This window comes from Eschrichtius robustus, chromosome 13 (assembly GCF_028021215.1).
Source record: "Eschrichtius robustus isolate mEscRob2 chromosome 13, mEscRob2.pri, whole genome shotgun sequence".
Taxonomy (NCBI): Eukaryota; Metazoa; Chordata; class Mammalia; order Artiodactyla; family Eschrichtiidae; genus Eschrichtius; species Eschrichtius robustus.
Window position 1 is genome coordinate 63,060,335 of NC_090836.1, and position 23,701 is coordinate 63,084,035.

The following is a 23,701-nucleotide window of genomic DNA, read 5'->3' on the forward strand; positions in this document are numbered from 1 at the left end:
TAATTTTTTCAATTAAAATTTAATAAGGAAACTTAAGACGCCCTGCCCCACCCCCCGCAGTTCTCAACAACTCATACATTTTTTTGGTCTGTTGTAATGCCCTGTACATAAAAAGACTTTAAGGTCTATAAAATGACCTTTTAAGTGTGAAAATGAGCTTAATCTTTAAAATCATACGTAATATGGATAGAAGATGAATTTGCTCACCCAACTCAAGGGATACTAGAATTAAAAGATAATGCTAGAAGCTTAAAAGAAACATTTTTCAAGAACTGAATAATTTACCAAAAGTGGCAACAAATTTATATAACTCTTTCTAAAATATGGTGCAGGATGGAAAATGATAATTCAGTTGAAAAAAAACTAAGGTATATTTATTGATAGTATCTCTCTATAAATTAGGCAATTTAGGGGGCATACCAATTTTTTAAAATTTCAAATTAGTAAGAATGACTTTGCCTTCCCTAAAACTAGTGCCAGAATTAGAACCAGGTTGGTGATTCTTATGTTCTTGTTTTTGCTTCTCATTGCATGGGCAGTCTCCAGTGATATTATAGAGGAAAAGAAAAAACAGGGTATAAGACACCACATCTTTCTAATTTTCTATTGCTGTTTTATTACTATTATTATTATTATTATTAATGCAAGGAAGAGATGAAGTTAGATAATCCCTAGTGTGTGTCACTAGGTGGGCCACAAGGTTAAATATTGTAAAAAAACACAAGACAGGTATGGCACAGCAATAATAAGCAATACCATACCGGCACAGAAGTTTACAATTGATAAGGCATGTAATTTTCTCATTTGAGTTTCAAAGCAACTCTGACTATAAGTATTGTCTCTGGATTGCTCCAGCAGAGTCTGTCTGTCAGAAAAGTGAAAAGGCCTACTCAAGATCACACAGTTCAAATGCTAAGGCTAGAACTTGAACCTTTATCTCATAAATTCAATTTCCAGTGTTCCTCCCACAAAATGTACTATATCTTGTGACAAGACGATTTGAAGCAAAAGAGAACAATGCAAGAGAATGCCTTATCTAAAACCCTTGAGGTAGACATGTTTCAAATTCATATACACTCAGGATAAAATCCAAACTTCTGAGCATAGCATGCAAAGCTTTAATGTAATGGACACTGCTAGGCTTATTTCTCTCCATTCTTCTCTTTTCCTTCCTTCCACCTATCTATCTATTTCAACTCATGCATCGTCTATTTATTCAGCACCTGCCAAACGCCAGGTTCTATTCGAGGTATTAGAAATAGAGCAGGAAACAAGAAGCACCTTGGTCTCTGCCCTGATGGGACTTCCATTCTACTGCAGGCAGAGCCAGAGAATATATACAAAGTGGTATAAAGAAAACAAAATGGATAAATGGTATAGAGAGGATCAGGGATCAGATGGGATGCTCCTTTAGATGGAGGTGTCAGTGTAGTGTTCTTAGTAGAGAAAACCTGAATGATGTGAAAATTCAGCCATGCAAAGGTCTGGTGGAAGATTACTCACAGCAGAGGGAAAGGTAGGGGTGAAGCCTCTGGGGCAATTCCTGGAACCTGCCGCACTCCCTGTCCCCTGGAAGCCTTCACATGTGCTTCTCCCTTTCCTGAAGTAGCCATTGTCTGATCCACACTCCTTCTCCCCTCTCGTCTGCTTCATTCCTCCTCATCCTTCAAAACTCAGCTCGGACATATACCCACCTCCAGGAATCCTATGAACTTCCTTCTCCATAACCTGACTTGCAATTTATCTCACATGTTCTGAAAGCATTCTCTATTTAACACTTATCATGTTGTTTTGTAATCATTTATATTTTTCTTTCCTTTACTTATGAAGACATTAAGAGTACAGAGTATGTCTTCTCAGAGTTTAGAACAATGCCGACTTATTAGGCTCTTAATAAGTATATGAGGGACGGATGAATGTCGACATTTAAAAAATCAGCAGGACTTGCCTGATGGCTTAACACTGATAATGAGGCATAAAGAAGGAGACAAATGAACTACTAAAAAATTTCAGTAGAAAAGTGAATAAGACCACTGAAGAATAATATGTCATTCACTGCAGAGAATTATCTGTGGTACATACATTTTCGGACACTTCTAAGTGAAATACTTTTAAAGCTTGCTTAAAATCTTATCTAAAAGTCCATTTCCTTCCTTGTCCAATTGTTGAAGGTATTTTCTCAATCCAGTCAAAATACAAACATCTCTTTTACATAGTTGTTCTTTTAGCACATCTGTTTAAGAAGAAGAGAGATGGAAACAAATTATCCCTATGCACAAATGTATCAAATTGCAATTGTCTCTCTGGTAAGAAAATTAAAGTTGATATAACTGACATAAGGGATGTGAATATGCAACCAGATCATACGTATGACTGACAAAAGGCTTTGAAAAATAGAATGCTCTTAGTAAAGGGGGTTATATACAAAATCACATGTAAAATATACCAGAACAATAGCACCACTGTGTGGTGAAAGTGTTATATTTTATATATAGGAAAATAATGGTTCACTTTATCAGCATGAAAATAACCTAAATGTTACAAATAAAATCTTAGTTTTTTAAAATTTTCCAGGTTTCCTCTTCATCTATCAAGCCCGTATCTTTCATCTCTTTCCTCTTTCTTTGTAATTACCAACTGAATTACAAATTTTTGAGTGATCTGCCTGACATCAATTCATCAGTTCAAAATTTCTAAAATAGTTTGAAATCTTCAAACTGTAGGTTATATATTAAGTAGCATCAAGGCTTTGGAATGCTATCCTATACTTATACATTTAAAGTAACCCTTTCTTCTAGGAATTTATAAGAATTTATATTCTTAGGCTCATTCTCTTTGTGGGACAGATTTCATTTGATGCAGTTTGTGCCATCTTTACTTGAGAAAATATAGGTAACTTTACCAGAGCAGTTATTAAATATAATACATTAGAAGAAAAAACAGATGTCACTAGATAACAATCATGACAAATACCATATTGATCATGATAGAACAGAGAAAACTATTTAGTAACAATGGCATCAAGAATATTTGAGAGTTCAAATACCAATCCCAGACAACTTTTAAATCTGTTTTTAGCCTTCTTACTCCCATATCATCTTTATATGATAAATCAGGATTTATCAAAATTTATAAATTATATGTTGACTTCTGTGATTACTTGTTTAATGCCTTCCTGCCTTCTTGACTATGAGACAACAAAGGGCTTGTCTATTTGAGCCTAGTATACTGTACTGATTACAAGAGTGGACTCTAGAAATAAATCTATAAAATGCTTTAGAGTACAAAACCTACATATATTTCACTTATCACCTACAACAACTCTGAAAGTTAATAAAAGAGGTTATTATCCCTATTTTAGATATAAAGAAAGGGGTGCAAGAGTATACACAGTCATATGTCTACTGAATGAACGGCTCCAAACATGAATCTGGCTCCCAGTCTAGTATTTTTTTTTTTCACAGTAGGCCGCCACAAATCTCTTTAGGATATCATCTAACGCATAAGACAAGTACTATATTGCAAAAATCACTTATATTCATTTCATGAATAAAACCCGTACTATCTAGTACTTTCTAAAATTTTTAAATTCATAAATCATAAAATACTAGTTATTCAGTTAGACAGGATCATTAAAGTAGGAGAAATACTAAAAATATTTTTAAACATGTATGTGTGTATAAATTTATAAAAAGATAGGAAAGCAAATAGGAAATATAAATCAAGTGCCAAAAAACTAAGCAATATCTGGAAAATACTGCTTTACTACTTACAAAGAAAATGGTTGAAAATTAATACTTGAGAGTTATAGTAATGACACACACCTTGAATGGCCTTGAAAACCAATCTGTCATTGGCTTCTTCATTGGTTACATCATCATGTTCCACATAATCAGTTCTGCAATTGACATGTTCGCAGTGATAAAAATATATTGTTTTGCAATCTTGAGTATGGAAACTCTAAGCTTTCCCTGCTCTAGACTCAAAGAAATTCTCAAATAAATTCTCACTCTTAATAAGCTACAGAATGTTGGAAGAGTGCTTAGAGATTAATCAAGTCCCACATTTGCTCCCTGCTTTAATCCTTGGGAGAATTAAATATGATAAATCAAAAGCTAAAATCCTTAAACCTTCCAAGAACTACCTTTAAACATTATATTCAGTTTTGTAGCTATTTCAATGTTCTTTTAAAATACTTAATTAAAACTATTAAATTTAAAAGCAGTTTTACCTTTAAATGTATAAAGTGTAAAAATGTTATTTTAAAAAGCAAAAAAAAAAAAAAATGCAATCATATTGAACAATACAGTAAAAGACAAAGAAGCACAGACTTCCTTATAGCCAATTTATGGCAAATGGCCTCTAATATACAGAGAGTACACCAATTATTGTTATCTTGATTATATTTAGCACCAAAAAACACTCCACAAGAATGGCATATATGTTTTCTGTGATAAGAAAAAAAAAACCCCAAAATTCATTTAAAAGCTTTTGATTCATAGCATTGTTTTTTCATTATATGTATTATCAATCAATGAATACCACAAGCATGTGGGACCCAAGACTTTTTTTAGTGCTTAAAAAAAGCATCGCACTAAAAATGTGGAAAAAGTTGTTATTATATTGTATTGTATCCCATCTTTTAAAATGTATTATTTTGGTAGCATTCGGTAAAATAAAAATGTTATAGCACAGGCAAATTAATAAAGTACTTTAACTAACTTAAAATGGGACATTTTAAATTTCTACTTGATTATAACTGTTCCCACACATGGAGTGTATTTGAGTACAAGATATAGCACATAAAATGGATATGTATAGCTATGCTTTATTTTTTTAAATATAAATCTTAACTAAAATCAAAATGCTTTGATATAGAATCTCATTTTAATATAATAAACATAATGTTTTCACTTACCTCCAAAATGACAAATGCATGTTTGACTTACTTGAGAGAATCCAAAGCTCTCTGATCAATATTTGTGATTTGAAGTGTAAGCAATGTGTTTTCTTTTATGCTTTCTGGAAGTCTGGGATGATCAGAGCTCAAAAATGTCAAGTTTGAACCCTAAAGAAATGAACAAATTGAATTATTTAAACTATAAAATATGTAAGAAGTAAACTACAACTAATACTAATTTTAAATATTCAAGTTTGATTATATCTGATGTGATATACTTTTATACTAATAAAAAAGTATATTGAGAGAATATTTAGAAACAACACAGGCTTCAGCTAATAATATAGGAAAATAGAACTAATTTCCCAATCTCCCAATTAGAACAATCTTAGATTCAACAATTCATGTGAAAAAAATAAGAACTCCAATTGTTTTTTAGAATCAGAGGAAGAAAGGACAAGTTATTTCAGTGGAAATTATGACACCCCAAAATACAGAAATAGAGCTATTGATCCACAGAAAGATGTGCTGCAAATCGATGAACTATGACAGGTTCATCACCCTCTTTCACCTGGTCTTTTGATGACAAACAATTACATAAATGTAAAATTAATTTTAAGCTATTTAGAGCATCAAGGCTTTGCTGAAAAAATTCCCCTCAAAAATCCTTAATCCAAACTTAGAAAATTATTATTTTAATTTCTGAGTTTCTCAAATAAATATGGTCAAATATGGACAAACACAAATTTAAAACAAAAGGCTTAATTATCTCTTTTGAAAATAAGGGAAGAGATTTCTCTCCTCTCCTTTATCCTGGAGCATTTACTTTAGAAAACTTGTAACTATAAGTACCTTCTTCACTCTTTGAAATGTATATAAATTTTCTTGAAATTATTATTTAAGCAATTAAAGAGACTACGTGATATGTGTAGCAGGGTTATGCATCTAAGCATATGTGTGTATACATACATGTGTGCGTAACGGTACATCTATGAGGTCTGTGTCAGTGCATCCAAAGCAATATACGTATGTATGTGAGTGAACATATGTGGGTGCACTTTTATGTGTGGGTGTCTATGGACACAAGTGCATGTTTCTATAAGGATTATCTTAACAGCTGGCATTACAATTTATTTTAGGGAGTATTTAGAAAAAAGACCTTGATGGGGCATATAGAAATGAAAAGATAAGTTCCAGAGCAACACCTGGAAGGCAAAAGAGACCCAATGCCCCCCAAAAAGAAAGATAAGGTTCAATATTTCTGCACAAAGAAATAGAAGATTGTGGGGAAGAGCAAGAGGTGGAAGGAGTCAGAAAATTGAGAGGAGGGCCTTTACCATGGGAAATATTCAAAGGACATATTTTTAAGAATAAGAATGTCTAATAACAAATTGTAAATTCCGTACACTGCTGCAATATAAACCTCCCTCCATATCCCCTTCAAAATGTCTGCCTCACACCCAAGGTATCATATATATAGTTTGTGTGTGGCTCTTTCTCTCTCTCTTTTTCTCTTTCCCTCTCTCTCTCTTTTGCTCCATTCCTCCCTTCCTCCCTCCCTCCCTCCCTTCCTCCTTTCTTTCCTTCCTTCCCTCTTCTCTCTCTCTCTTTCTCTCTCTCTTTTTCTTGGAAATCATAAGAGGGAGCAAAGCTCCACCTCTGGTTCAAGTAATATGGAACAGGGACAGTAAGAACAAATAAATTATTAGAGACAGCAGCTCAGGGCTAGAGGTAACTTTCATCTATCTGGGATAGGCATTAAACATTCTTCCTACAGGTTGTGAAATGTGAGTTGGAGCTAATTTTCTCAATCTCTAGAGGCTGGCTTAAGAGACATACACACAGATATAGATATAGATAATAGATACAGATATAGAGTGTATGCATAATGTATTAAATCCAAGTTTGAGATGTAAAGGTTTTCCTCACCCCCAACTCCTCACCCAGCTGGTCACTACATCTTATGATTCTACTGCCTGAAGATTTTTTAAAAAATTTTTCTAATTAGCTTCATAGCCACAGCCACTCGCCTAATTCAGGTTGTCTCAACTGCCTTCCTAGATTAATGTAGTTCAGTCCAATCTGGTCCTTTGTACTAGTCTTCAATCCATTCCCCACACTGCAACCAGAGAAGTCTTTCTAAATCACAAACCTGATGATGCCACCTCCCTTCATTTCATCCACCTCTTCCCTTTCAGTGACTCCCCAAGACATTTTCGACAAGTCTTTAACAAAAGGCTGCCCTTAATAAGCTCTGATTCGTCTCTTGCCCACCCCCACCTTGAAGCAGAGTTCAACAACACTGAACTACTTTCAGTTCTCAAAAAAAGCCATGTCTTTCATGCTTTTGTTCTTTGCACCAGCTGTCTCCTCCACCTGGAAGCCTTTCCCTACCCTCTTCCATCTACGTATCCCAGCCTACCTAGGTCAAGGTTAGATGGCACTTTCTCCAAGAAGCCTCCTTTGACTCGACAAAACTGGGTCATTGCCCCTCCTATCTGGCCCTTCGGACTGTTTCCCATTAGACTGTAATTCCCACAAAAGCAGGGAATGTTTTTAAGTTATTCACAGTTCCGTTTCCAGTGATTTGGCCTATGAGTATATTTTTGTTACAGGATCACTGTGGATAGTGCTACATTTTAATCATGAGATGACATGAATGTAACAATTTAAAATTTAAGAGCACTAAGCAAATTCTGACATTACCTATGATGGACTCATGCTAGGGAATCCTTGTTATACGCTGTACGCCAGGACACGTGCAAGGCAGGGAAATCACAAGGAAGATAAGCTAACTAGGAGATATATGATGGCTCCAGAAGCCAAGTGCCCCATGTGGAGAAAAATTTGTGTCCTCAGAAGATAAGCCTGCCTTAGGTGGAGAATTACTCCTGGTACTATTGAAGTGGCCACTTACCCAGCGGTATAGCCTGGCAGGGCCTTTAAAAGTACCAAGAGACAAGCTCTCCTGGGCTTGTATTGTGGAATTGGTGGTGGTGGAGGGAGTGTTACAGGGAATAAGTGCTATGCTTAGATTCAGACCATTGGGATCTGGAGCTGAGAGACAGAACCTCCTGGGGAAATATCAACCATTAGCCAACACAAATGTCCCTGCTCAGGAAGGAGGGAAAAAAATAAACTGGAAACTAGAAACTCTGCTCCGCTAGCCCCACAGGACCCCTCAAAATCCAACACCAGTGAGTAAAACATATGTGCGCGCACACACGCTCAACTTACAGTATAAAAATCACCAAGTTGGTATTGTTTTCCTTTTCTTTGTCCATGCTGATGACAATAAATGTTTTTTTGAATAAAAGGAAGCACATTTGTTCTAGAAGTTAAATGACAAAAATGTAAAGTTATTCAGCTTCTCTGGGAAGTAATCATCTTGAGAGTTGTAACAATGTTTTATGGCAAACCTATTTTTCCCAAATTGCCGATACTCATAAATTGTAAGGGACTGGTCATGAGTCAAAAAGAGCCCAACCAGCTCTCTGCAAGCATCACGTCCATTTCTAGAAAAGCAGAATAATATCAAAGATTTTCAAGTAGGATACTTTTCATATTTAATAATAAATGGATAGTGTATATCAAGGAGGGATAACAGGACTCGCTCAAATGTGTGGTAATGGGCAAGAGTTATGGGAAACCATGACAGAGATTGCTGAAGTGTCAACTTAAGTCAGATTTGGATGGAGAAAATAGCTTTATCTTACACTGATACGAATATGGATATATTACAATATAGATTACTATTTTGGCATAGACGTAAGATACAGTGAAAGACCTTAAAAAAAAATGTTGAGCTTGCAAGAAGCCACTCAGAGATAGATATACATTTATTACTTTTTCTCACGGCAAGTTTAAAATCACTGAACAAATATAATTTTTAAAAAACCACCCTACCTTTAATATTCATGTAGAACATCAAGTAGCATTATGTATTACTGGAAGTTTATAAGACTGGATAACAGATTTAAGAATTTGTCACTTTACATCTACCAATAGTTTAGTGTTAACTTAAGCCATTAAAATGAAATTAAATAAAGCAGCTTACATAAGCGTTGATTTTTAAATAGTTTAGAATCTTCTAGTAGTAATATGTATCTTTAAAGATTCACTTGTAAATTTCTTTTTGAAAGACATTTTAAAATCACATTTTAAATAACTTCTAATTGAAATGTTTTTCTTTTAGACTCATACTTCCCATAATTTTTGTAACAGATTAAATATATATTACCTAAAAACGTTTGTGCTAAATTCACATTTTTCACTTAAATGTGACAAATTTAACTAATATTATTATTGCTATTTCTATTTGAAAAGAAAATACCTTTTTATAATCATAGGATTAAAAAGTTTAGTAAAATGACAATTACCTTGATATGATCCTACCATCAAATTGTACTTTATGAGAAAGCATACTTTCAGTTAATGTAGACTGAGTTCTTATCCTGTTAAGAAATAAAATTGTTAATAATTATATTTAAATTACAAATTTAAATTTGATGTAAACGATAAAAGTACCAAAAAAATTAATATTTTGAAAATGCACATATTGGATAAAGATGAGGTATAAACCTCTTTTTATTCCAGATTGCTAGCTGTGGCAGACAGAGAAGAAATTACCCAGAGCTACGGTATATAATACATGAATGACTTTAACGTTAGAACTTATATCAAAGTGCTACAAAGTCAGTACGGAGCAGAGATAGCACATTTGTGCCTGGCACAGTTGCAGGGCTACCCGACAGCCATTTCTAACCCTCTTCTTTGCCTCTCTCCCACCACAGAATTTGCTTTCTTAGCCTCTTGCAATTAGAAGTGACTAAGGGACCCAGTTCTTTCAGTAAACTTCCAGGAGAGACTTTCTTTTGTCCTGATAAGAGAGTGGCACGGGAAGAGTTCCTGCCTGTGAACATGGCAGGGATATGATGCTAGGAGCCATTGTAGCCACCAGGCAACCATGTCGGAGAGGCAAATACGATCTCAGGGAAGCCAGCCCAGAGCTGCGCCTCACTGAGCCACTGAACTAAAACCAACTTGCCTACCTCCAAGCAGCTGGTTGTATAAGGAAAATAAATCGTGACTTGTTTAAGCCACTGTCAGTCAGGTTTTCAGTTATGAGTAGCTGAAAACATTCTTTGCCAAAATAGAGTAGAGAAAAAGAGTGCTGGATGAGGTTCCAGTCTTGGCTATAGTTCTAGCTGTGAAACTCAGATCAGTTATTTAATCTTTATGGCCTTTAGATAGCATTGAACTATCTCACAAAGACTGCCAGTCCTAAAATTCTGTTTCATAATATAAAGCAAAACCCAATGACACACACTTTGACACCCTACTACCAATAATCTCCTTTATATTAAGAAATCTGAAGATTCGGTGATGTTTCTTTACTTCCCTTCCTAAGTAATTTTATGATATTCCCATAAAACTGCAGGTATAATGAAATTGCAATAATGTAAATAGTAAGTTTGTAGCTCATTGAGATCTTGAAAAGTTATACCTCTATAAAATCTAGGTCTCTATGAAAGGTAAGCAGGATATAGCAAATAAGAATCTGTAAACCAAATGAGAGTTTGTGAACACAGAGTGGAGCCATGAAAGCTTGGTCGTCTTAATTCAATTTAATCCGTTAGTATTAATGTGTTTATTGAATGCCCACTATGTGCCTGAAACAATTCTGAATGCTGAGAAAATGAAAGTAATAATAATAGCTACTATTTATTAAGAACTTCTTAGACACTAGTCTGTGTTAAAATCATTTTAATGTGTATTGGTTCACTTAATGCTTGCAATAACTCTAGGAAGTAAGTACTATTATCCACATTCTAAAAATAAAGTTTACAGAGTTATACAGTTAGCACATGGCAGAGCCAAAGAAAATTGCTCATAACCATTACATTATATTGCTTCTCAAAGGTAAACAGAACTCAGTTTAACAGTGATAGGTTGACATAATAGCTTCAAAGAGTCTAGAGTCTTTTTGAAAACATAAAATAATTAAATAGGAATTTATATTATAAAATGGAAAGTTCCATGTTGGGGTTTTATGTATCCAATAAGTAGCACCAATACATCTCCAAGTTCTTAACCAATAGAGAAATAAGAATCAGGCAGATGAAGACTTACATATGAATTTTATTGTTGATAAAGCACTTGGAAACCATGGCTTAGAAATGTAGCAGCAATAACCTAAGTCCTTAACACTAGAATTAAACAGATCAACCCACTCATTCCAGCTGGGGAGGGACCCTGTAAAACTTAGTGCATAGGTGAGAATGTGCACTTCTGCAGACAGCTGGCTCCTAAGAAAAAGAGAGGAAGGGCTGCACTACACATGCCAATTCCTGCTTCCCACTCTATGAAGCAGAATTTTCTCCTCCTCCTCTGGGAATAATGAATAAGGGGAGTGAAGCCTATCACTGCAATAATTGTAAGCAATACCCCCGTAGGATTTTTCATAGAACTAGACTAGCTAAATCTAAAATTTATATTGAAGAGGAACGAGCCGAGTATGCCAAGACAATATTAAAGCTAAACAAGCTTTAGGTATTTAATATATAACAATACTAATTAAGACAGGATAATATTGGTCCAGGAATGCATAACAGGTAGATGAGACTGAAAAAAAAAGCCTAGAAACCAACCATGCATTTATAACAACTTCGCATACGACCTGAGTGGCATTACGAGTCAGAGGGATGAGTTGGTGGTAGGGAGAGATTTTGTAAAGAAGACACAAAAGACACTAACAATAAATGGAAAGATTGGTAAACTGGTCTATTATAAACTTAGCAACTCTTGTTCATCAAAAGACATGGTCAAGAGAATGAAAAGGTGACCACAGGGTAGGAAAAGATACATCCAATAAATATAGCTTAAAAAGGACGCATGGGGCTTCCCTGGTGGCGCAGTAGTTAAGAATCTGCCTGCCAATGCAGGGGACACGGGTTCGAGCCCTGGTCTGGGAAGATCCCACATGCCGCGGAGCAACTAAGCCCGTGAGCCACAACTACTGAGCCTGCGCGTCTGGAGCCTGTGCTCCGCAACATGAGAGGCCGCGATAGTGAGAGGCCCGCGCACCGCGATGAAGAGTGGCCCCCGCTCGCCGCAACTGGAGAAAGCCCTCGCACAGAAACGAAGACCCAACCCAGCCAAAAATAAAAAAAATTTAAAAAAGGACGCATAACTAGAATATAGAAGTTCCACAAATCAATATGAAAAGGATAACCCAATAGACTTAGATGGACATTTCCTATAAGAGGATATCCAAATGACCAATATACATATGAAAAGTGCTCAACATCATTAGTCTCCAGTGAAATGCAAGTGAAAATCACCAATATATACCCATAAGAAGAACTAAAATGAAAAATATAGACAATTCCCAGCACTGGCAAAGATATGGCGCCACTGGCACCTTCCCACTGCTACTGGTGGGAGTTTTAATTGCAGCAACCACTTTGGAAAACTATTTGGCAGTATTTTTTAAAGCTGAACATATGCATACTAAATGGGCCAGCGATTCCACTTGTAAGTGTGTACTAAGCAGAAATGGGTACATATGTTCACAAAAAAATGCACAAAAGTTCACGGCGGCACTATTCATAAATTGCCAAATGTCCACCAACAGCTGTGAGTAAATAAACTGTGCTATATTTATACAATAAAATACTATACAGTAATGAGAATAAAGGACAACTACAAATAACATGGATAAAATTCACAAACATAATATTGAGCAAAAGAAGCCAGACACAGCGTCCAAATTTTGCGATTTCGTGTTAAGTATATAACTAGATAGTTATATTTACAATATCAAGGGAGAGAGGTTAACCTGGTATGGCAGAGGAAGTGGGTACTGGCTGAGGGGAAGCACATGGAGGGTTTTTGGGTAATGTCCTATTTCTTGGTCTAGGAATGATACATGAGTATTTTTCAGTTTGTGAAAATTCCTATGGTGTACATTTAAAATGTGTATACTTTGTGAATCAATGTTTTATTTCTATAAAAGTTTACTTTAAGAAAGAGATGTTTAGGTATATGGTAGCTGAATGATGGCCTCTGAAAGATATTCATATCCTAATCCTCAGGACACGTAATTAGTTAATTTACATGATATGGTTAAGAGGGACTTTGCAAATGTGATTAAGTTAAAGATCTGGAAATGAGGAGATTAACCAGGATTATCCAGGTAGGTTCAATGCAATCACAAGTGTTTTTATAAGAGGAAGGCAGAGAGATATGTGACTACAGAAGAGGAGCCTCAGACTGATATAACACGAGCCATTACCGGCTTTGAAGATGGACGAAGGGGCCACAAGCCAAAGAATAAAGGTAGCCCCTAAAGACTGAAAAAGGCAAAGAAATGAATTCTTCCCTGAAGCCTCCAGAAGGAATGCAGTCCTGTCAACACCTTGGTTTTAGGCTTATGACCTCCAGAACTGGAGGAGAATAAATTTGTGTTGTTTTAAAATACCATTTGTGGTAATCTGTTACAGCAGCATTAGGAAATTAATACATGATACCTTCAAATATTTAAAGACATGGAAACAAAGGCTTCCAGAAAATAAGAATGAGATAAAAAGATAAAAGTTATAAGAAAGTACTAACAATTATGGCAGTCTGAAAATATAAAAGAACTGCTGCAGGAACTGGTGGGTTTTCTATTCTCTTAAATCTGAGGCTAGATGTCAACTGTCAGTGAAGTCACTGAGAAATTTCAGGGGACTGCACTAGCAGACTGTAAAAGTCCATACCAAACCAAAGATTTTACAAAGTACAAAGTAAAAGGCAGAAAGTAATAATTTTTAAACAATACTAATTTTGAATATATTATGTCATTGAAATTCAGCCAATATATATTGTGCACATACAATGTCTCAGTTACTATATTGTGTCTTTTCACACATATTATCGCCTATGGTTCTGGCTATGATTCCTAAATTCTAAATACAACATCTGGAGGGCAAAGTGTACCCCAATATCTTAAAGTGGCAGAACTGGGATCTGAACTCCAAAAATTCCACTTTCCTTTATATAGAAAAAAGCAAAAACATGCAGAAAAACTTTTCCATTAGATACAAAAGTACATTTGAAAAATACATTTATAACATACTACATCCTCATTTTAGATAAGTAAAACCTTCTTACTTTGTTTCATGTAGTGTTCTTTTCCTAAATCGAAGAGGTACCAGCTTTGAATTTGAAAGGATATGAGCAATTTCTTGCTTCTCAGTGGTTAAATTTTGTTCTGGATCACTGATTACAGCCCTATTCAGGAAAATGCAAAGTCTGACAATTAAATGTTATAATGAATTGCTCTAGCATCCACATATTTATAAGCAGTTGGAAAAGCTCATATACAAATGCCAATTTATACTACTGGCAGAATACATGATCTGTCAGATATTAAATGAATAAATTTAATGATTAAAAAACACTGACCATAAAAAAGTGAATATTCTTATTTCTCTCTTTTTCCATAAGTGTTATCTAAAAATAAATTGAAATTTTTGAGGGAACTCAGAGCTTCATGTCTTCCTCTTACTATTCTTTAAACAAAAAGACAATGTGCTAGTGACTTCTGAATAAAGACAGAAAGCAAAGTAAGTAAGCAGCCATATGGATTTCTGTGGGAAAAGCATTTCAAGCAGAGAGGGAAATAAATGCAAAGCACCTGAGACAGAAGTGAACCAGCTATGTTTCAGAACAGGGAGGAAGCCAGATGGTGGAGCAGAGTAAACAAGAGGGAGAGAAGTAGGAAAAGGGGTCCAGGATCTAACGGTGGGCAAATCATGCAGGGCTTGGGGAGAACGTATTATTGACCTCAGTTTTTCAGCACTCCTGATCCACATCCTTGCCATGGCCTCATTATAAGTGTAGTGTACTTTCTTTCCCTTTGGCTTTAAGCTTAGCTATTTGATTTGCTTTGGCAGCTGGATGGCTCTGCTGATCTCAATTGAACTAATCCATGCAAGGGTAGGTTGGCTGGAAATCTGCTCATCTAGGATAATCTTGGCTAAGTGGCCTGGCTGCATTTATAAAAGTGTTTTCTTCTTGAGACCAGTGGGTTGACCAGCACAAAAAGGCAAATGGAAACACATGAGGTTTCTTAAGGCTTAAGCTCAGAATTAAGCCCATTGCTTTTACTCATATATAACTGGCAAAAGTAAGTGAAAAGAGCTATTCAGCCAAGCCTAGCCTGGACAGCTGACCTGAAGATAGATGAGCTATCATTCATGACTGCTGTTTTAAGCTACTAGGTTTTATGGTGATATATAACCAATACATAGGTCTTATAGATTTTACTCTGATTGAGATGGGAAATTACTGGAGGGTTTGATCTGACTTGCCTTTTAATGGACTCACTCTGGCTGCTGGGTTGAGAAAAGACCAACAGGGGCAAATGCAGATACAATGAGTCCAGTTAAAAAGTGTCTGAAATAATCCAGGAGACAGAAGATGACAGTGTGCCAATGGAGAAAAGACAATCTCTTCAATAAGTGGTGCTGGGAAAACTGGATAGCTACACGTAAAAGAATGAAATTAGAACCCTCCCTAACACCATACACAAAAATTAACTCAAAATGGATTAGAGACCTAAATGTAAGACCAGACACTATAAAACTCTTAGAGGAAAACAGGAAGAACACCCTCTGACATAAATCGCAGCAAGATCTTTTTTGATCCAACTCCTACAGTAATGGAAATAAAAACAAAATAAACAAGTGGGACCTAATAAAACTTAAAAGCTTTTGCAAAGCAAAGTAAACTACAAACAAGACAAAAACACAACCCTCAGAATGGGAGAAAATATTTGCAAACGAAGCAACTGGCAAAGGATTAATATCCAAAATATATAAACAACTCATGCAGCTCAATATTAAAAAAAAAAAACAATCCAATCAAAAAATGGGCAGAAGACCTAAATAGACATCTCTTCAAAGAAGACATACAGATGGCCAAGAAGCACGTGAAAAGCTGCTCAACATCACTAATTATTAGAGAAATGCAAATCAAAACTACAATGAGGTATCACCTCACACCAGTTAGAATGGGCATCATCAGAAAATCTACAAACAACAAATGCTGGAGAGGGTGTGGAGAAAAGGGAACCCTCTTGCACTGTTGGTGGGAATGTAAATTGATACAGCCACTATGGAGAACAGTATGGAGGTTCCTTAAAAAACTAAAAATAGAATTACCATATGACCCAGCAATCCCACTACTGGGCATATACCCAGAGAAAACCATAATTCAAAAACACACATGCACCCCAATGTTCATTGCAGCACTATTTACAATAGCCAGGTCATGGAAGCAACCTGAATGCCCATCGACAGACAAATGGATAAAGAAGATGTGGTACATATATACAATGGAATATTACTCAGCCATAAAAAGGAACGAAATTGGGTCATTTGTAGAGACGTGGATGGATCTAGAGACTGTCATACAGAGTGAAGTAAGTCAGAAAGAGAAAAACAGATACTGTATGCTAATACATATATATGTGTTTTAAAAAAATGGTTCTGAAGAACCCAGGGGCAGGACAGGAATAAAGACGCAGACGTAGAGAATGGACTTGAGGACATGGGGAGGGGAAGGGGAAGCTGGGACGAAGTGAGAAGGTGGCATTGACATATATACACTACCAAATGTAAACTAGATAGCTAGTAGGAAGCAGCCTCATAGCACAGGGAGATCAGCTCCGTGCTTTGTGACCACCTAGAGGGGCCAGATAGGGAGGGAGGGAGGGAGACACAAGAGGGAGGGGATATGGGGATATATGTATATGTATAGCTGATTCACTTTTTTATACAGCAGAAACTAACACACCATTGTAAAGCAATTATACTCCAATAAAGATGCTAAAAAAAAAAAAGAAAAATAAATATCATATATTAACGCATACATGTGGAACCTAGAAAAATGGTACAGATGAACTGGTTTGCAGGGCAGAAATAGAGACATAGATGTAGAGAACAAACGTATGGACACCAAGGGGGGAAAGTGGCGGTGGTGGGGGGGTGTGATGAATTGGGCGATTGGGATTGACATGTATACACTGATGTGTGTAAAATGGATGACTAATAAGGACCTGCTGTATAAAAAATAAAATAAAATAAAATTCAAAAAAAAAAGATGACAGTGTGAACAGGGATGGTGGCAGCAGAGGGGGTAAATTTATTCTGATGGTAGACCTGAGAGTGTTTGCTGACAAACTGCATATAGGATTTGAGTGAAAGAGAGGGATTAAATGCATCACCAAGATTTTAGGCCTAAATAACTTAAAGAATGGGGTTGCCATGGAGGAAAACTAAAGAGGATTTCATCATGAGGAGAGGGAAGGGAAACCACTTTCAGGAACCCAGTTTGGAAAATGTTACTTTGGGATCTTGGATTAGGGAAGCATCAGCAGGTAGATGGTTCCTGAAGACATGATACTGGGTGAGATCACTTAGGAAGTAAATGTAGAAGTCTTAAGAATTGAGCCCTTGTGTATTGCCATGTATAAAGACTGGAGAGATGAAGAGGACCCTGGAGAGGAGGCTGAGGAGTGGAAGGTAGGAGGAAAAACGAGCCAAGTGTGCTATGCCGGAAGTCAAGGGAGAAAAAGAAAAGTGCTTTGAAGGGAAGAAAGTTTTCAACGCAGACAGATGTCGCTGATGGGTCAAGTAAATGAGAACCAAGAAATCACCATTAGTCGAGCAATATGTATGTCACTAGTTATCTTATGAAGAGACACTGTGGTGGCATTTTGGGGGTGAAAACATAAAGTCAGTTCATGAGATAATGGAAGGAGACACACCGAAGACTGTAAGTAAAATAAATTGTTTCAAAGAATTAACTAAGACACATGCATGTAGACCATCATTCTTTCTGTCTGCCACCCAACGAAACGATTATTTTTTTCAAAGCTAAACTTAAGTCTTACTTCTTCCTTGAAGACTTCATAGACTATTCCAGCCTCTTCTGAATCCTACAATACTTACATATTCATGCAATTTAGCACAGCAGGTATTGAAACTTTATATAGTTTTCTAAGGGTTGTGAAACTTTACATTAGGTTTTAAAATTCTTGATGGTCTCACAGTTCCCAAACTGTGCACTAAGTCACACTGGGATGTCACAGGGAACTCACAGGGACACCTCTAGATATTTTTAACTTTTGAGGGACATAGTGATACTTCATATTTGTTGGATACCACAAAAACTACTAGTTCAAGATAATTCACAGTTTCAACAAGATATCATGCTACACTCCTTCAATGAATGATATCACAGCTTTGCAAAGCCGGCTTTTCTAGAGTTGCTGTGATAAAAAGCAAGTGCCATGTGGACTAGAAAGTGAGGGTGGCATCATCCTACACAATTCTAAGGTCTGAGAGATTGTGTGGTGCCAAGAAGTGCAGACATCCCATTAGTAAGTAATTGTGCTTATTTAAGAATGAAATTAAAATATTTTTTCTTTCAATTTATGTGTATTATTTTTCAGATGACCATTAAGTTGTTAGAAAGTAAATATTTACTAAGTTGTTTAGACAAAAATAGTTAACAAATAGAACTGTTGGGTATTTCTGTTGGCCAAGGAGTCTGGTGAAAAAATTACTAAAACACTACAAGTGCAGTGAACACAGAAAATGTGGAAACTTCTGAGTTGACCACTTGTTGATTGACACCCAAAGATATGGTTGTCATGTACAAAAAAAGAAATTTAATGAATACTTTCTGAATGGATTTCTATTACGAGTTACTAACCCTTACCTGGATAAGTGGTCTGTCGTCACTTGCTCTGCAACAGTCTGTTTCTTCTTCTCTGCAGCCACAGTTTCCTGAGAAAAGAAAATAAAGAAAATGTCACTGTCCATAAGGCAGAACAATCCTATAGTTAACACAAGAGTCCTAAAGTATAAGTTAAACACTTCCAGTTTCTTTCTTAAATATAGATTACTATATTCATCATTAATAAATTTAAATTCCAATTTTTTAACCTAAAAATACATTTATTTCCTAAAAAATAATACACTTAAATTTTGTTAGAAATCATAGGAGATTTCCATATTGGCCAGACAATGGATGTAAAACCCAGAAGCAAGCAAAAGAGGTGACGTTAATGAATACAGAGTCCACGCCGAAAGCCCACCTTGGGCGTTGACATTTATGGTGGCTTACACTTCAGAGGAAAGGTTAGAACCACCCTCAGGCACACTGATTTAGAGGTCTGTGTAAACAGAAAGCAGATTAGAAGCAGAAGTCACACAGATGCAAAGGATCTGATAACACTGAAAAATGACAAACTAGAAGAGATGGACATAAAAACCATAGGTTCACTGCTTCTGTTGTTTATTTAGTTAAAAACTAAATTGAAGTGTTTCCACCTACATTTTAAAAGTAAATTTGTACTAATTTCAGATGCATTCAAAGTTTACTCACATAAACTTTCCTTTAAAAACCTGATAAATGAGTGCTACCACAATAGAGTAAAATGTGCTTGACGGTGAATTTAGATATGATTTCACTAAGAAAGTAATTATAAGGAAAAGAAATCCACTGACACCCAAATGGCTTTGGATTATACCAAGAACAGTACCCAATGGGCCTTAAGTAACATCCATGCAAGTATAACTTCAGGAATATATCAAAATAAGCCCTATCTGGGACAAAACTTTGCCCTATAAAGTAGCTTTTTAAATTTTTTTTTCATCCTGGCAATACTCCTTATTCTATTAAGTATAAATATCTACACAATAATAGGCATAGAAAATAATGTATATGTGATTTTAGTAAAAGAACAAATTACTAACTTGGGACAGCCACAGAAAATCAGTCCAGCTGGCCCAGAGATTGATTACAAATCGCTGTCAGTTCAAAATGTATTGATTCTGGATGATTGTTATCCAAATAAAATCTATTTTGAATTTCCCCTCAATGATAATGATAATGTAACTAGTTAAATCCATGTTTTATTATTATTTAGGCCATCTAAAGCAGAATTTTCTCAACTCTTGAGCCAACACATACTGATATTCCATCAATCCATTACAGGTGTGCCTAAGATTTTAATCACCTGGGGGTGTCTAGGTAGCCAGCGGACTCCAACTCCAAGCAGCTTGGTCTGCTTACTCCAGGACACTATAGAAATGTTATAACCATCTATTTGTACGAGAACTGGTCTAAATAATACTCATTAAGCAATCTCAGTGATTTTGTAAAACATATAATTTAAAGTTGAGATATTGAGAGTCTAGAGCTTTGTTTCCCTTTTCCTAAAGAAACACTGCTTTATCCCTGCCATTTTTCTTCATTGGCCTGAATTTCTAGTTTTATTAGTGTATAACTTTCAAAAAATAAAAAATAAATCATCCAGCTACTTCTCTGTGGGCGAAGGGGTGATGCAGATTAGCCCATTGTCATAAGTAGTGGTCAATGAACATTTTGAACAGTATAAACTAAATTTTTACGAACTCCCAAAGATTCAAGATGATTTTTCCACAGTAAACATACCAAATGCCAATCTGTGGTAAGAGTGAGGACTGAATTTGCATATTAATGAATATTCGCCTCAGTCCAAATTCAACTGTTGCAATTATCTATTCAATTTTAAGTCTGTAAAATCTTGGAGGGCAAATTATCTTATCGAATGAGTAAAAATACCAATAACTTACAGCAACAGATCTTCTTGTACTCTGTTGTGTGATGTAAGGGTTGTCTGCATAACCTGCTGTAGGAGGGCTTTCCTATCCAGAGTTGTAAGATCATCTGTGATGGCTTCTGCACCTTGTACACACTAGACGTGAAGCAATAAGTGAACCCTCACACACATACTTAGAATATTTGTTTTTAACAAAATAAAGGATACAATGATCACTGGATACATCAAATTAAGGGTACAGGCTCTGACAATCAGACTGCCTGTTTGAATCCAGCTCTCCCACTTTCTAGCTAGATGACACCTCTGTGCCTCAGTTTACTCATAGATAAAATGGGAATTAACATTAGTAACTACTTCACACACACGAAAATGATAAATGAGATGATACATGTCCAACACCTATAAAAGTACCCGACATATAGTAAGCATTTCATAAAAAGTAGCAACTATTATAATTGTCCATTTGAGTCTTTGTGAACTTAATAAATATGGGCACATCACTCCTTTATAAAATAAAGTTCGCAAGTAAAGTACCAATAGATGGGGTGTATCCTTTGAGATTGTTAAAATCAAACACAAACAGAGACCAGCCTTGAAAATTCCCTGAGCAGACAATACCAGTTTAGTCATAAAAGCAAAGCTTAATTTAGCTTATTTTGCAAGACAAGTGAGACTAACTTGACCTGGGTCATTTCTTGCTTATGTCTCTGGAAATCATAAGCAAAATGTAAACTGTTCCCCCAAATTGATAACCACTAACCAATCCCCTATCATTTAGGAAATTTTCATATTATAACCAATCACTGTGAAGAATAAAATCACTGCCGCCTCACTACATAAACTGCTTTATAACAATAGATTCCTGAGTCTCATCCCGTGTCTGATTTGAGTACTCCCAGTTCACGAACTGTCTTTTTGGTGTGTGCACAAAACTTTTACTAATTACTACTTCGGTGATTCATTGGTTTTATGTCTGCTATTTCTGAACTTTTGACAAGGATCCTAAAGAGATAAACACAAACACTAAATTTTTCTCTGAATATAAGATGTGCTTACATGAACTTAACAAAAAATAATGCCCCAATAGGATCGCAACTTGTCAAAAACATAATAGATTTCAAGAGTCTTTCCCCCAGGATTTGTTCTTACTTTAGATCTTCCTTGAAAGGTCACATTCCATCTTCATAATCTTTGCTGTCTTCATGACCTTTGATTGCTACATGAAACTTTATTATACTTTTGTTTATGACTTGTTGCCTGCCTCTCCTGATATAAGTTCCACGAGGGCAGGAACCTTGTCTGTCTTTTTCATTGCAGGATCCCTGGTGCCAGAACAGGACCACATGTAGTGAGCACTTGCTATTTATTCAATGAATGAATAATAAATCTTAAGTATGTACTATTGGGGAACAAATTTACGAGGATACCTTATAATTTTATTTACTTACCCACTAATATCTGTTTTTCCTAAATAGTGATTTATTTTAACAGGCACCAAAAAGATGTTTAACATTATATAAGGTAAATTTAAAAGATTAAATTGACAGATATGTTTAAGTAGAAGCCAACCTCTGCATTATGTGTAGGTTGGAGGAAACTTTCAAAAACATTTTATTTTGTTTCAACTTGTTTTTAATCTTTTACAAAAAGGAAACAGTGGCATTTCCACTTGGTATTCAAATTTAACCTCCCCAAATCAGACTTCACAGTGGTCTTCCCCACTCCAGTTATTGACAAATCCACCCTTCCGATTGCTCAGCTCAAAAGCCTTAGAGTCGCTTTTCATCTTTCCTTTCTCTCAAGCCTAAAACCAATCCATCACCGAATATTCTCAGCCCTACCTTTCAGAATCTATCTAGAATCCGACTCCTCCTCGTGACCACTTCTTATCCAAGTCTGCTGCGACCACCTCGGTCCAGGCAAGCGTCCTCACCTCTTGCCTGGATTACTGTGATGACCTCCTCAATAAAACCCATCCTCAACAGAACAAAATAGAAGGCAAAGTCCTTAAGCGGTCTACAAGACCTCCATGGTCTGCCTCCCAGCCTCATCTTCCCTTTAACTCACTGAACAATCTCCTCCCACCTCTCCCTCGCCGTTCCCCCTCATCACACTGCTCCTGATATTTCTGAAACACTCCAGGCCCACTCCTACTTCATGACACTTCATGACAGAGTTTCTCCTGGCTGGCTTACCTCTTAACCCTTTCATATGTGTGCTAAAATGCTACCTTATGGAAAAGATCTTCTCTGATGATCCTGTACAAACTGCTACCCCAGCCTCGAGTCCTAGCCTTTCCAGTTCCCTTCTACCCATAGCATTTATCATCATCTCTCATAATTAGATGAACTGATCGGTTCATTCATTCATTTGTTCTTTTTTTCTTTTTTTCTTGCTTACTCCTTAATTAGGTTATATGCTCTGTAAGGGCAAGAATTTTTGTCTGTTTTACTCACTGACTTATCACCAGTGCCTGGAAAGGTACCTTGCATGTAGTTAAACATTAAATAACTATTTTTGAAAGAATAAACAATGAATGGATGAATTAGGGTGATCGTTTCTAAATCCAAAAGGTGTTTTGTCTTTTTATAGAGTTGGTGAAAAAAGGTATATCTGGAATGATTAATAATAAGTACAATTAATTAATATTAATTTGGGAATTAATATTATTTTCTGTAAAATTGAAGTTTAATGATTTTCATGTTTTATTTAAAGATGTTTCACTATTTAAAATACATATATATATAGACACACACATATAAGTTTACGTTTTAGGTGGCAAAACAATTTGACAATAAGAGATTCACCACCTTTTTATACTAAATGGAAGGAAAACTCAACACAGGAAATTTGCCTTTAAAAATCAAGCAGAGTGGAACTTTTATTTTACTGTTTGACATTATCAGTTGACTGATATATCAGCCTGATTAGTTAGTAGCTATGGTCTTTGGTTATTATCTTGGTTTCTAAATATATCTAACTTTAGCTTTTCTTTATCAGCAGAGAGTCAATTTACATGTGGCTCCCTGCTTTAAAGAGGGGCTTATGTTTTGGATATCAGGGACCTCTTCTATTTCCAGAGATTACTATTCCAGTGTTAATTCATGTAATAATAATAGGATTTACTAACAGCACGTTTA

At 35.8% G+C, this 23,701-nt stretch overlaps 1 protein-coding gene across 1 annotated transcript in view; it reads right to left on the bottom strand.

The window, feature by feature from the left end:
* CAPS2 (calcyphosine 2) overlaps positions 1-23,701 on the bottom strand; it is a 40,526-nt gene that overhangs the window by 11,339 nt on the left and 5,486 nt on the right. Inside the window, 11 exon segments of the mRNA XM_068561964.1 lie at positions 2,083-2,132; positions 2,135-2,233; positions 3,825-3,898; positions 4,950-5,068; positions 8,138-8,231; positions 8,320-8,415; positions 9,280-9,354; positions 14,057-14,176; positions 18,674-18,741; positions 20,575-20,630; positions 20,633-20,696. Of these exon segments, the coding sequence (XP_068418065.1) occupies positions 2,083-2,132; positions 2,135-2,233; positions 3,825-3,898; positions 4,950-5,068; positions 8,138-8,231; positions 8,320-8,415; positions 9,280-9,354; positions 14,057-14,176; positions 18,674-18,741; positions 20,575-20,630; positions 20,633-20,696 (915 nt within the window).